The sequence below is a fragment of the Echinococcus granulosus genome (assembly GCF_000524195.1).
Source record: "Echinococcus granulosus chromosome Unknown EG_S00017, whole genome shotgun sequence".
Lineage (NCBI taxonomy): Eukaryota > Metazoa > Platyhelminthes > Cestoda > Cyclophyllidea > Taeniidae > Echinococcus > Echinococcus granulosus.
The window spans coordinates 734,164-747,339 of record NW_020170397.1 but is presented as its reverse complement, the minus strand read 5'-3'; the positions used below and the strand labels follow the sequence as shown (position 1 = coordinate 747,339).

Below are 13,176 nucleotides of genomic sequence, written 5' to 3'. Positions count from 1 at the left end.
CTACACCAGGTGGTAGAGTCCAATCAAATGATCCAAGGAAAGCGAACGCTGATGGAGTGGACAATGGAAGTGTCAAAAATGGTCCTGGTCATGTGAGCCAGACATCTTTCGGCCAAAAAAGTCCAAAAGCTAACACTGGACTCCGACCGGATGATCCAAGGAAAGCGAATGCTAATGGAGTAGACAATGAAAGGGCCAGAAATACACCAGCCAAGGAAGTGGGTCATTTGACTATCAGTAAGAAATCACCACTCTGTACCAAAGCATTTGGTCCGGGTGATCTAGGTGTTCCGTGTGATGAAAGTGGTGAAGCTGACCTGACTTCACTCGAAGGTGGAAGTTCGGAAGAACTTGATGGGCCAAATGGGGGTAAGGGTGCCGTAAGAAAAGAGGGATTCAAGACACCCAGAAGTACAGGCGGAATTGGATTTAGTGGTATCAAAAAAGGCAACTCCACTACTCCCGAAACTAGGGATGATGCTAAGATGCGTGGCTCACGTCCAATTCATTCCGCTCCTAATGTGAGACATACAACAGATTTTTCCACAACGAGAGCAAAGGGTCATACGGCTGGAAGCGGTTTTTACAGAAATCATCTGCTCGGTGCAGGAAAAAATTACCTCCAGCCAAAAAGTCACCCCTCTCTCGAAAATTTGCAAGGCAGTGAGAACAGGACTGGAAAAGGAAGGCGAACTCCCAATCCCTCCAATCGATTTGCGAGGATTGAGGGCTCCCAATATGGCTACATTGATTTGGTGAAAGAACTGGGAATGCTCGACAGAAATGCTGTCTACTACTACCTCTATGTATTTCTTCACCAAAGAGACGTGAGTCTAACGGAAAGTCAATTTAAAAATGGGAATACCTTCTAAGGCAACTTATCTGTTAGAGTTTCGTAGTTTAAACAGGCATTAATTAAATGGAACTCTCCTTGATTTGCTCATCATTGGATTCAACTCGAGCGTAGAGTGAAATCCACTGCCATTTTTCAAAAGGTAGATAAGGAGCTGGTGCCATTTGAGACGCGTCGTTGCATCGAGAAGGCGCTGGAGACAGCCTCGAGTGATGAGGAGGAGCGCCTTCGCCTCTGCATTCTCAACAGCAAGGACAGACGTCTCAGTAAGGTAGAGCTCACTACAGGCTGTAAAATTGAGTTAGGTGAGTTAACTGGAGTAGAGAACTGCTATCGCGGTTTGCCACGCCGTCGACTAAACATCACGGGTCCCTCCTACGTGCACATCGCCAACGCCATCACCATGCTGGAGCAGTACTTTCCACGACTTATGCGCAATGCCACCTACCCCTACCCTCTGCCGCGGGGCACTACGACCAAGTACGAAACGGAGGAGCGCATGGCCACCACAGCTTTCCGAACCGTCGACCACGAGCCCGGCAACATCGGACTGCGCGCCGACTTCAACGACCGTGCCCTAGTCACATGTCGACAGGTGCGCGAGGCCTACGAGGGCGCCTGACCCCAGAACGCTCCGCCACACTCCGTCCTTTCCATGGGTTTAATTTTTGTTTGTCAGTTCCCTAATGAAAAATAATGAAATCATGTTGCTTTCGTTGCCGATCAATAAAAAGAACACTTCGGCCCTTTTCATTGATTGGCCCAGGCGTGGCAACCTCCTATGAGCTGTTCTTCTTGCACAGATATACCCGAGTGCTCAATTGTTGCCTTTTGAAACAGGAGGACTCATTCACAGTCACCAAGCAAATATGATGACACTGACGTTAGCAAGCAAAATAACATACTAGGGTGGTACTTGAATGCCTTTTGGTTTTCAAACGGGAACCAAATATGATGGGATTTTCTGTCAGACGTTAGCATTAACAATAACTCATACCATGCAATTCAAAAAAGTGTGGGAGTCTGAGCGCACTGTTTTTTTTTCAAATTCACAGTAGCTTGGAGACATCTTTTAGCACCACAAAGTCCTTCCACATACTGAGATCATACCTAAAGAAGAAAATTTTTGCAAATCCAGTTGTTCAAGCTCTATATCTTAGAAAGACTGGTCATTATGGTTGAATCCACATCTGGAATCTTTGATAGGGAATTAGAAGGTAGACCTGCATGTGTAATTTCTCTCGACATTAGGTTTATAATGCCCTTACATTTCTTCACAGGATTGATCGTCTTCTGAAAACAGCAGTTTTACATCCTAACCTAGTGGTTTAATTTTTAAACTGGTAGTATTTTAATATGGTAAATAATTTATTTTTAGCTGCTCATCCATTCATGAAAGCAAAATTATTACAACCGTTGACATTTACTTACTCGTAAGGTAAAAAATCACATTCTAGAAATTAGAAGTAGTCTAATCGATCACTGAAAGCGTTCAAAATGGAATGCATTTCAACGTAGTCAAGTGATAGGTATTCACACTGAGGGAAGATTTCACACCTAATTCGGCCGATTGAGGTATACGCAGTTTGATATTATCTCAGCTCATTATTTTGACTTGTCAGCTCTGATGAGTTTTAAAATATAGCACCATAAAATGAGCCCTTTTGATGCCCAATCTACAAAAAAGTGCCCTCTGTTTACAAAAACTTTCATTTAAAGGAATTTTAGAAATGACCATTATGAGGAATATGTGTCCTTCAAAAAAGAGCACATTTTTGATCGTTTATTTAGCAAACCTACGGGGGGGCTTTCCAACGAAGTTGTTCTCTAGAGCTACGTAAATTTAGTCAGATATACCATTAGGGGTGAGGATTTGGAGCCAGGAATGCATCAAATCTCGCTATTAATGCTGCCCTCACATTATTTGGAGGTACAACTTGAAAGCAGTTAATTAAAAAAATATTATGTGATGTAGAATTTGGTGATTTCGTAGCTCAATCTAAACGTTAAACTTAACGCTTTACTCATTGTGGGTTTCCGTGAACAATACGGATCCATTTGAATTTCATTACATTTCTAAGCCACTATATTTCATCACATAAGCAGCTATTCCTTAAGTAGAGAAGTCATGTAATATGCGTATTTTAATATGTCATTCTTCTAGTGCTACTACTAAAGAATGTTATCACCTTTTGTTTTCATACCAAGGCGAGAAAAATGCTGAAGCACATGCTGATTTAAGGCAAACGGTGGGGTGGTGTATCCTCCAAATGGTGACAAGTACGAAAAACAACTTTTTACTTACGAGCTTCTTTTTTACACCCCTAATAAAGAACAGGCTTTTTAGGAACTTGATGGGTTGGAAAATGTCCTTCAAAATTATTTTCGTCAGTATACTGAATTCTAATCACTAGAGTGTTTAGGAAAATTAATTTTTGCAGGATACAGCATCGTAGTTCTCGGTCTTCTTTTTTAACATCACGAACTGTCACTTTATTTAAACCAAAGTAGTAATCAAGACCTTTAAAGTCCCTTTTACAATTATATGGAAAAAAACCATACCGAAATTGGAACTTTAAACTCATTTTCAACAGTCTTCATAGCAAAGTGGTAAAATTATTCTTTAATTTCTATGAGCACTTAACTTGGAGTAAGCATTCATCTCAAAATCAACTTTGTTCCTAAAAGAAATACCGTTGCAACACTACACCATCATCAATTTGACGTTGTGATGATCATTTGTGAACGGCTCGGTCGTATGCAACGGTACCTTGTTCCTTAATATAGTGAGTACCCAACCCATCTGTTGTTTTGCTATTCAAAAATTTAGCAAAGGTATTCCCATTGATTAGCATTCAGCAATTTGCCCTTTTTTCTTCTAAAACGGAACCTGCAAGTCCACCCACCTCTATGGATTACAGGCTGAGAACACCTCTTACGATTCCTTCTTTTTGTTTGACAATAGAATTCCACTTTTAGACGATTGCAGTTGCAATAGGCAAAATAAAACTCCTTTTATATTATTCCCTCTAAGTGAAGATGCTAGTCGTATTCGATGGTTGAGGGATACAAAAAAGGGAAGGGCACGCGTTTGTTCATGCTAACATTCCTATTATTCACACGCATCAGCAAAATTCATTGACAGTTACAAAACCTAGCGGCAATGATTAACCGATTTTGCGGGTCAAAAAAACTCTCTGGACAGAGTGAATGAATGTAGGCCTCATTTTTTCGGCCACAACAGGAAGTAGCCCAGCCATTGACACGAATAACGCATGCTAATCAAAATCCTACTTTCCCATCGCGTGCGATGGGTTTCCTGCTATTTTTTAACCACTAAAAGTGTTTTAGCACCAGTGAGTAAGCACTTTTGCCATGGAATTTGACGGTTGACTGGTTTTATCATTCCAGGTGAGGCTAACAATTCCAGATTCCTATACCACTTTTGATTAGGTGCTGTGCCAATTCAGAAACTGACGTGATATTTGCAAAAAGAATATTTCGCTTTTAAAGCACCTGCATCTAAATAGATTGAAGCCCATTGTTTGTTCGGATGAAGTGTTCACCCTTACAATGACCATTTGTGCGGTTCTAGCCAGGAAATTCTCGAAAAGGGTGTTATGCATACAGTATACGTAATCTCCGCCTTTGGATTACAAACGATAAGTTAAATTCCCCAGGGGATCGTCATGCTTATACTGGGCATCACAAAGAAATGGAAATAAGCGGAGGTTAGGTCAAATTTGAACGCGGTCTTTATTTTCTTGGTGATCTAGCTATTAGGCGACCAAATAGGTTCGTGTGGTTTTCAGTGTAGTTCGTTTTTTTTTCTTTTGTAATCTATAGGGCTTATAAAATCCATATTGATGTTTATTAGCATTATAAAGTATGGAAATGTCCAGGTCTAGTTGCGCTCTTTGTTGGGCTCCACTACCTTGCTCTCGTTTTCAACCTCCACATCATAAAATGCCAGTTGAACCTGATATGATTCCAGCTTACTATATTTCAAATTTAAAATTACTTTCAATGCTGTAGGAGTTTCTCTTAGTATCTTTAATATTCTTTGGAGGAAATGCGGCAGGTGGTAACAGAAGGTACCGCCCAGAAATGGTTTTATAACTGGAATTCTGTAGGTGAATGTCTCAGAGATGGGTACATTACATTTATGAAGACCCTCTATTCCTGACAAATTTTATTCGGGTAATGTTTACCATGAGGTATGGAGCAATTTGTTTACATCTACATCCTTAGAAGACGTAATAGGAGTCAAGTAAATGGGTCCCATTCAAATTCATTGCTGTCAACTTGTACCTCACCCCTCCATTTCACGTAACTTATGGAGACGGACTGTGGATTTTATAGTGCTTTTGACAGGCCAAAGTGTGATGAGAAAAAAACACTGCCATTCCAAAGTTCATAAAATGAGGGAAAACGTTAATGGTTATCTCCAACCTATGCACATATTGCACACCCCACATCTCCAAGACACTACTTCATCCCCGGAAGACTGTGCCTCAAGTCTTTGAGTGGCAGACCGCAGGCGAAATTCGCCATTAAGAAATCCTTGTTGAAGGTCAAACTGTTACGGATAGGATCTACTCGTTACACCTCAAATGTGTTTACGATACACCTCTTCAAAGGCAGCTAATGCTGGCCAGTCACTTAATATGGCCGCAAAGCTTGTCGCTGAGATGACACTACACCGCGCATTAGGATAGCAGGAAGAAGCTGATCCATCCTACACATTACTTCTAGATTCCGTCAAGTTACGATTATGGCCTTCTCCTAGTATTCGACAATCACCTGCCAAATAGACAGTTTGACAATAAATATGTGGCATGGATACTAAACTCGCTTTCCAAGACAAAGAATTTTGCGAGGGTGAAGTTAACTATCTTTTGTTTCGCTGAACGAGGATTGTAGATTGCATTTGTGGTTGATCCAATGCATAAAGTACTTTTGAACCGATGTGATTTTTATTGTAGTGACAATAACTTACTTGTTTACCATACGCTTTCCTAGACGCCTCATATGCATTAATTTGCATGACTTTAAGGATTACCCATGGAAATTCATATAGAATGCCGTAATTTCACCATATTTTTGCACAAATTACCTGTACGAGGTTAATCCTCGCAAATTTTATTCTTCAACGTTTCATTAGCTATCACCTACAAGTGTAATAAGCTTAAAGTGACGTCTCGTTAGTCTATGTAGGAGAAATTTTAATTACCATTAAATGAAACACTTTGAAAACGCCCTTTTTCTTATTCAGTTGGGGTTGAACCTACAGTGAGCAATTACTTTGGCAATAGGGCTGAAGGTTCAATTAGCAACACGTTTAAGGATAAATTCAAATTACTGAGGTGAGCTCCCACCCACCACACGTATCCCGTTATCTGGCATTGGGCAGTAGTGTCTACAACCGATCAAAATACGATCCACTTAAGCTACATACGCACTTGTAAATATGTACACTTCATCAATGCATCCTTACATTGCGTCTGGTAAAAAAGTTGGTCAGTCATTTGACTTAGCAAAAAAGGATGGAGTAAAAATCCAAAAAGGTTGAGAAATCGCCTCAATGCAGGAGCATTGGGAGAATGGGAAGGGGCGGATGGAGAGGAAGGGCGTGGATATCTATCGATAGAACGCCGTAGAATAAAAGGGATTGGGTCGAGCCATCGCGGACTGCCAGCCTATGTGCCCCTCGAAGTTGGAATTCCAAGCGTTGCGAGAGGCTTGGTGGAATCCTCCGCTCCCTCCCCCACCACCACCGATGCCTCCGCGACCGGCGCGCGCCAGAGTGGCGATGATGGCGCGTGTAAGGCCTGCGGACGCAGACTTGGGGCGCATCCGAGGCCGCAGAGCGCGCGTTAGGCCCGCCTCCACGTCCATTGTTGTGCGGCCACTCTTGTGGGCCTCGTCTGCACAAATGAGCACAACGAAAAGCAATTCAGCTTTATGTTTGTAGCACTTCCGTGGTGGATGCTTGTTGATCGACGTATCCGGCCAGTTGTAGACCTAGGATTTTTTCAATTACTTTATAAGCTGCCATAGTGTTACTGCTTTCAGTCCGCCTCCTTCAAATCCAGATGATTTCTTGTGAGTGCATGAATGGACAATTATGAGTGCACAATAATTTTAACCTTTAAAATACTTTTTTTCCGGCTACGCCTTACTACGATTAAATTAGTGGCATTATGGCTTCGGCTTTTGAATAATGCAAAAGTACAATAGAAATATTATGCAAAAAATGCCAGAATTCAAAAGTAGACCATAATGCCTTTAAAGTTCATCTCCACAGCAAACAATAAATGTTCTTTTTTCGCTGAAAATTTGTAGTTTGTTAATAGAGGAACATCACTTTTAGTAGTTTATACATCTTAACAGTGAAAGGAGTGCTCAAATAACCTTTACTACTTTTATATACAGATGTAATAAGCTAATGCTTTGTTTTACTCTTAGTTCTGTTAACAGCCCCTTAGGGGCCCCGCCATTGTACGCTCTCTGGGCGGCCTGGCTTCTAGGCGATGCCAGTAGCCCCCAAGCCCTTTTGTACATCAACAATACATACTCTCCCAAGTACTAGGTCTTTTTACACCTTCAGAGAAGTCTCGAGACATTCCACATGTAAAATGTGAAAGCCCTGTCCAACTCATATGCGGTCCTCATCAATCGGGGAATTTCGCATTAGCTGACAGAAAATCACAAGCTTTTTAAAAACCTCCCGCTTCTCCGAAACATAACTACCTGCCAGAGGTAACCTTCCTAAAATTCCATTCCAAATGGTTATATTCTTTTCATTTAAAATGCACCTTAACAGTTTACCTACGTGGCATCGTATAGTCAAAGCTTTAGATGCTAGAAATTTATGTAAATAAGTAGCAAGTTCTAGCAAGTCATTTAACTGGCGACCGATGTCATTCCGCCAGAAGAAATAGAGCACGGGAAATGATGATTCTGCAATACTTTAATTGTTTGATTAACTCTGGTTTGATTCCGCCTTTATACTTCCACCGGACGGCCTGGCCTCCGGCCATGCCAGTAGCCCCCTAGCCCTTCTGTACCGTCGACAATACATATTTCGCCTTGGCGTCACGACTTCTTTCAGCCTTAAACGAGTCTCAGGACGCTACAGTATAGTTAACTTTACCCATGTATCCCAATTCGTTTTTCCATTCTATTTACTTAAAATACAGGCAGAATCCATTCACTGCCGAATAAAATGTTCAAGCGTGACATTTAAGTTTCATGATATTTCCGTTCTCGGTAATGATTTTGTTTTTTTCACCAATTAAGCATGACCTTTTAAATGCCTGAGAATTGTAAATACAGCAGCGAGAGAGAATGGGGGTAATTTAAAAATAGGTACCTGAAGAAGTGGACCCGACCAGAAGGGTTTGCCTAATGACAATTGCCATATGCAGCTGTTTTTAAAAGAAGAAACAATTTTGTGGTTAAAATAAATCATTCCCAACCTACGTTCGCCCTGGTTTGTTGACATGCACTAAATGTCCAGAATTCAACGGAGGGTTTGCTGGAATCGGACAAAGTATGCGCAAATGTTGCACTTCTTTTTCCAACTAAGCCTCATAAAAACCGATGCGCTCTCGACTAGACCACACATTTTTTGGCGCCTTGATGACGAAAGCACATGAGAGACAGTTCTAACCTGAGATACATTAAAGTACTAAAATAGAGGCATTAGAAGAGGCATTCCTTTACCCCTCGTAACTCTTAGTATTTGGGTATCCCGGTTATAGTTCCCGATTTCCCCGTTTATTCCTAATGTAGGCTGTCAAGAAAAGAGAAGAATAGTCTACATCAATCGACGCGGTCAAGAGGAGATAAGGGAAGGCTTCCAACTGGGTGGGGTTCATCTGCACTGGACAGAAGCAACGTCGCCGTTACTCATGAGTTGTTTTGCGGGCATTCTGACTATGGAGAGGTAGAATAAAAGTTGCTGCGTCGATGCGCAGTAGTGGCAAACAAGCATGCAATGGTGAATTCTTGTAAATCATTACTACAGAGCAAGAATTAGCCCACGCCCTGATTATCCTCGTCCAAAACTGATGGTGATTGGTAGAGATCAAATGGTGTAAAGTAATTTCACTTGATGTGCTAGGCATTTTCCATTCATCTTCATACGAATTCACAATTAAATTATAAGTAGTAACAAGTTTGCGTGTGCATTTGCAATCAAACAAGTAGCATATTTTAACCAACAAAAAGGAGTAACCCTTAATGCAATACTTTGTCTTTCGGTTTTGATAACGGCCACCTGGATACTCTGCCATTGTACCTTCGCCGGGCGGCTGGGCCTCCGGGCCATGCCGGTAGCTCCAATTCCTTCTGTAGGTTAATAACACATATTCTGCCCTGAGTATTATGCCTCATTTTGTCTTCAGGGAAGTCTGGGGACGCCACATTAAAGCGTATTTTCAGTTCATCATTTTGCCAGCTTTATCTGCATTACAGAGGCTAGCAGAAACTTTTTACATTAAATACACTTAAAATGGTAGCGTTAATTCGTCTCCTTGGCACTGGTGATGTTAAACTGCTCGAAGACCATGACATTGTAGCTTTCAATGGATCGAGTAGTCTATTCCTACATCGCGAGGATCCTACCTTCAGATTGTAACAATGGAGCCTAGATTCAAAAATGTCATGTTAAATTAAGACTAAATAGTTATGTAAGAAAAAGGTGTCCGTTGTTATTCATGGAATAGCTGTTAAAGTTCTGAAGCAGCTCCATACTCTAAGAATTAGCTAACAATTTCAAAATCACCACTACTTCGCATTTTAGCATTGGACCACAGAAGGGAGCTTTGAAAAGAGAAAATCTGTGCTATCTTGCACAATAACTACCTATTGTCCTCCGTAGATCATTAATGCGAGTCCAAACACAAAACTGTTGATTTATACGAGGGAAAAAGACCCGTATTTAAGTAGGACGGGAATGGGTCTTGAGAACACGCTTCAACATTTCAATTGCGATATGGCTGAAAATTACTTCAACATACGCTTTTACAAAAAATAGGTGCTGTCTAAATGGAGGACAAAGTAGTGCTTTTTATGGCAGAAAAAAACTGGAGCAATCCATTGAAGGTTGTTTCATTCTAAGTAATGCGACCCCCGTCCAGCGAGGACAATGGAGGCATCAGAAATTCTCCGTCCCTAACACAAAAGCGTGTCGAGGGGATGGGGCGTTTGCTCCACAATGCGGTCGTAAAAAATGAGGGCCAACGCGACATCTTTGTTCCCACTGATGGCTCGTGGGTCGGAGTTGGCCATTAAACCGGCCTTTAAATGGCGTTGCCTCCCAATGAATGCTTGTGGTCATTGCTGTGTGGATGTCCAGTGTGTCCCCCATTCATGCATTCCGGAATTCGGTGCGACATGAAAGAACCGACTGACGACCGGATACTTAACCGTATTTACCCAGGCTTATAGAAATAGAAGCGATGTTTTACGAATGTCTGCCATTCAACGCCTGAGCTCTGCTGGCATTTACTTTGAGGGAAATCTGCTTATTGTATCATGACTTGTTTTTTGATTATAGAATATTCTTTGTGATTTCTCATTTATGTTTTGGCATTGACAATGTTTCTCCACTTTGTCCGAATTGACTGACGTTTAATTATTATCTTATCAAGTAGTCGGTTCCAGATGCCTTGGCATATGGCTTATCAAAACAGATTTGCAGGCAGTATTTTGCTTTACTGGTTCTACGTTTATCTAGTAATAGTTAAGAAAATTCTAGTATTAAGTATGCTCTAAGAGTTTTACATTCTGGGCGACTTATTATTTTCTGGATGCCGCTAAAATTTACCACGTGTTGAAATGCATTAACTCCCTATTAACCTTTTTCTTGTGTCTGAAGATCTTGCCGCATTAAAAAAGCGCTCCGTTCTTTAACTAGGTTTCATGCCTATGAGTATTGAGACTGAAGTCTTTATCGCACTCTTGAAATCTACCTGAAAATTAATGTCGGATTTTATTTAATGAAAAAATGAAAGCGGTTGGAACCTTGATCAACTTATTTCCCAATTCATCACAACAAAGTGGTTGGAGAACTTTTAACTCACCGCCTCTGATGACATCGCCATTTTCATCCAGATCCGTAGCGTTTATTGAGCTGCATTTTGAGGTTCTTCCTCCCTCCATTTCCCTCGCCTCCTGAGCCTCCGCTTCGGCCGCCACCTCCTCCTCCAACTTGGAGATCTCAAGGGCTTCGCAGTCTAGAGTGAGATGGCTGTCGTCGTCGAGGTAGATGGGGATGGAAGGGAGGGCTTCACCGCGTCGGAGGCAGTTGTGGATGGCCACACCAAGGCAGGCGATAGCGAGGATGACACCCACGGTGAGGCAGTTGCGACAGCGTGTCCACACGCCTACTATAGTGAGTGCAAGGGCCGCGAGGAAGCCTAGCCAAAGGCCAGCAAAGATGAGGCACTTCAGCGCTCGGTGGCAGCCTCTCGCTTGCTCCGCGCTTACAGAGGAGCCCTCGGCGCTCTCCTCCCCCACCTTGTTCGTTTTCTTACCGACCGTGAACAATGTGTTGGACAAGGGACGCAGACTCCTATGCGCTACATGTGACAACTTCTTTGCCCCTCTGGCTATTGGTGAGGTCAGGGTTTTTCCTGTGATCTAGGGCGCTCTCTTCAATGCCTCAGCCTGAAAAAGGTCACCGTTCATCGTCAAAAGTCATGACTTGTTACGTGTGTTGCGTGATGGAAGTGGATTTGGTTTTCTGACGGCTGAGTTGGAAAGGGTGTTTTCAATTAAATAAATAAATAGGTCAAAATTGGTGGTACAAATTAGTAATTTGGTGAACTATTGAGTGTGCATGTTGCATTTCTGGTTTGCGGTTTGAGGAAGTACGTGGCGAATGCTGGTTGTAGGAGGGCAACTCACGCTGCCGGCTTTTAGTGGAATACTAAAGCCACAACCACGACATCAATCACCAACCTAGTTGAATCCTAACACCCAATCACATTCTGTCAGCCGCTCTTTAACTAGACAGGCGAATTCACTTAAATCCCCCTGGGATTTCTTCTACCCTGCGCTCTTATGCGTAGCTGTTGCAGCACTGAAAGCTGCATGAGAACTGTAAGTGGTCCTGCCCCCATAAAAAACATTCTAGACAAGAGCTTGTCGAACTGAAGACAGGAGCATCTTGCTCACAGACAAAACAGCCATTTCTTACACTGTCACCTAAGTTTATTGCTTTTCAGTTGCCTTCAACGCCTCTGAGTAAATTTGTTAAACATGAAATCCCTCTCGTGAGTTCGCTTTCACACAGAAATGTTGAGTGCCGGTAGTTGGGTGAGTTCCAAGCATACACCGGGCCTGTCACATTCATCATGTGCTGCGCACCCAAACAACAACTGGCAACCCCGGAGGGGCCAGTGTTAAAAGCACCACTATTTAAAACATGCAACGGCGAAAGGGTAAAAAAGCTGCCTGCGATAACATCCTCTCTGAATCAGTGCGCTGCTGGATTTTAACGGGTAATATGCATTTGAAGCAAGCCTGGTGATACTGTGACAACGCTCCCGTCATAGCCAACTAGTGGGCCCACAGTCATGCAGCTGTCACCGCTACCAGTCGCTTGAAATTAGGTGTGGTGACTTCTTAGTGTTGTGGTTTAAAAAAATAGGCAAACCCGGCGCCGTCTTTTAATATTTGTTTCAGAATGGAAAATAAAAATGAAATAAGATGGGAAGATTGTTCAACTGTACTTGAGTGGCAATTTCTCTCACTAGTTCTTGATTCTTGGTGATGACCAATGCCTTTCATGGCTGTACTGCAATTATTCTCCAAAGAGTGGGAACTTTGCATGTCTGGAACTGCAATAAACCCCCTAATAAATTCTTTTTTTAACAAACTAAAAATGTGTGTTGTTCATAAACAAAAATTAAGGCTGCACGGATTCTTGAACTCAATTCACAAGCAACCGTGCTAAATAAAGAGCTTTGCCGGTAATCACCGGCTTAGCATTGTTAGAGGGGGTTTTACTAAAGTCTGTGCAATAAAGCATCTGCACGACCTAGAAATACGAAAAGGGCACTTTTACAGGAACGGTAAGGGAATAAGTTAGCAGGTCACGTGCTCGTGCCTTGGCAGGCTAAGGCATACTTCAGTGAGTTCTGCGGTTATGCGCGCTCGCCCTAAATTTCCTTCTTTAATGGAGTTAAAGCAAGAATTTTCTATTTTTGTTTAGTCCATTGGAAACCATTTAACTTTAAGTGTCCTCGCTAACTTGAATCCTCCTAACTTTAGAAATAAGCACTGTTTTAAAGGCATGCGAATAAAAGGAG

At 42.1% G+C, this 13,176-nt stretch overlaps 3 protein-coding genes across 3 annotated transcripts in view; 1 reads left to right on the top strand and 2 right to left on the bottom strand. All coding sequences in view use genetic code 11, as the record gives it.

Annotated features, from left to right (window-relative positions):
- The window catches only part of EGR_03351 (hypothetical protein), a gene marked incomplete at both ends in the record, with an annotated part of 4,077 nt that extends 1,393 nt beyond the window's left edge, over positions 1-2,684 (top strand). Inside the window, 3 exons of the mRNA XM_024492600.1 lie at positions 10-369; positions 2,232-2,286; positions 2,573-2,684. Of these exons, the coding sequence (XP_024353001.1) occupies positions 10-369; positions 2,232-2,286; positions 2,573-2,684 (527 nt within the window). The remainder of the gene's footprint in view (positions 1-9; positions 370-2,231; positions 2,287-2,572) is intronic.
- A 493-nt stretch (positions 2,685-3,177) lies between these two features.
- On the bottom strand, positions 3,178-9,153 carry EGR_03350 (hypothetical protein; the record flags this gene model as incomplete). Its single annotated transcript, XM_024492599.1, has 4 exons — positions 3,178-3,426; positions 4,788-5,035; positions 7,607-7,824; positions 8,768-9,153. The coding sequence occupies 4 exons, from the start codon at positions 9,151-9,153 to the stop codon at positions 3,178-3,180; spliced, it is 1,101 nt and encodes a 366-aa protein (XP_024353000.1).
- Positions 9,154-10,774: 1,621 nt separating this feature from the next.
- EGR_03349 (hypothetical protein) lies at positions 10,775-11,551 on the bottom strand (the record flags this gene model as incomplete). The annotated part of the gene is made up of 3 exons (XM_024492598.1): positions 10,775-10,833; positions 10,945-11,472; positions 11,545-11,551. The coding sequence occupies 3 exons, from the start codon at positions 11,549-11,551 to the stop codon at positions 10,775-10,777; spliced, it is 594 nt and encodes a 197-aa protein (XP_024352999.1).
- Positions 11,552-13,176: the final 1,625 nt, after the last annotated feature.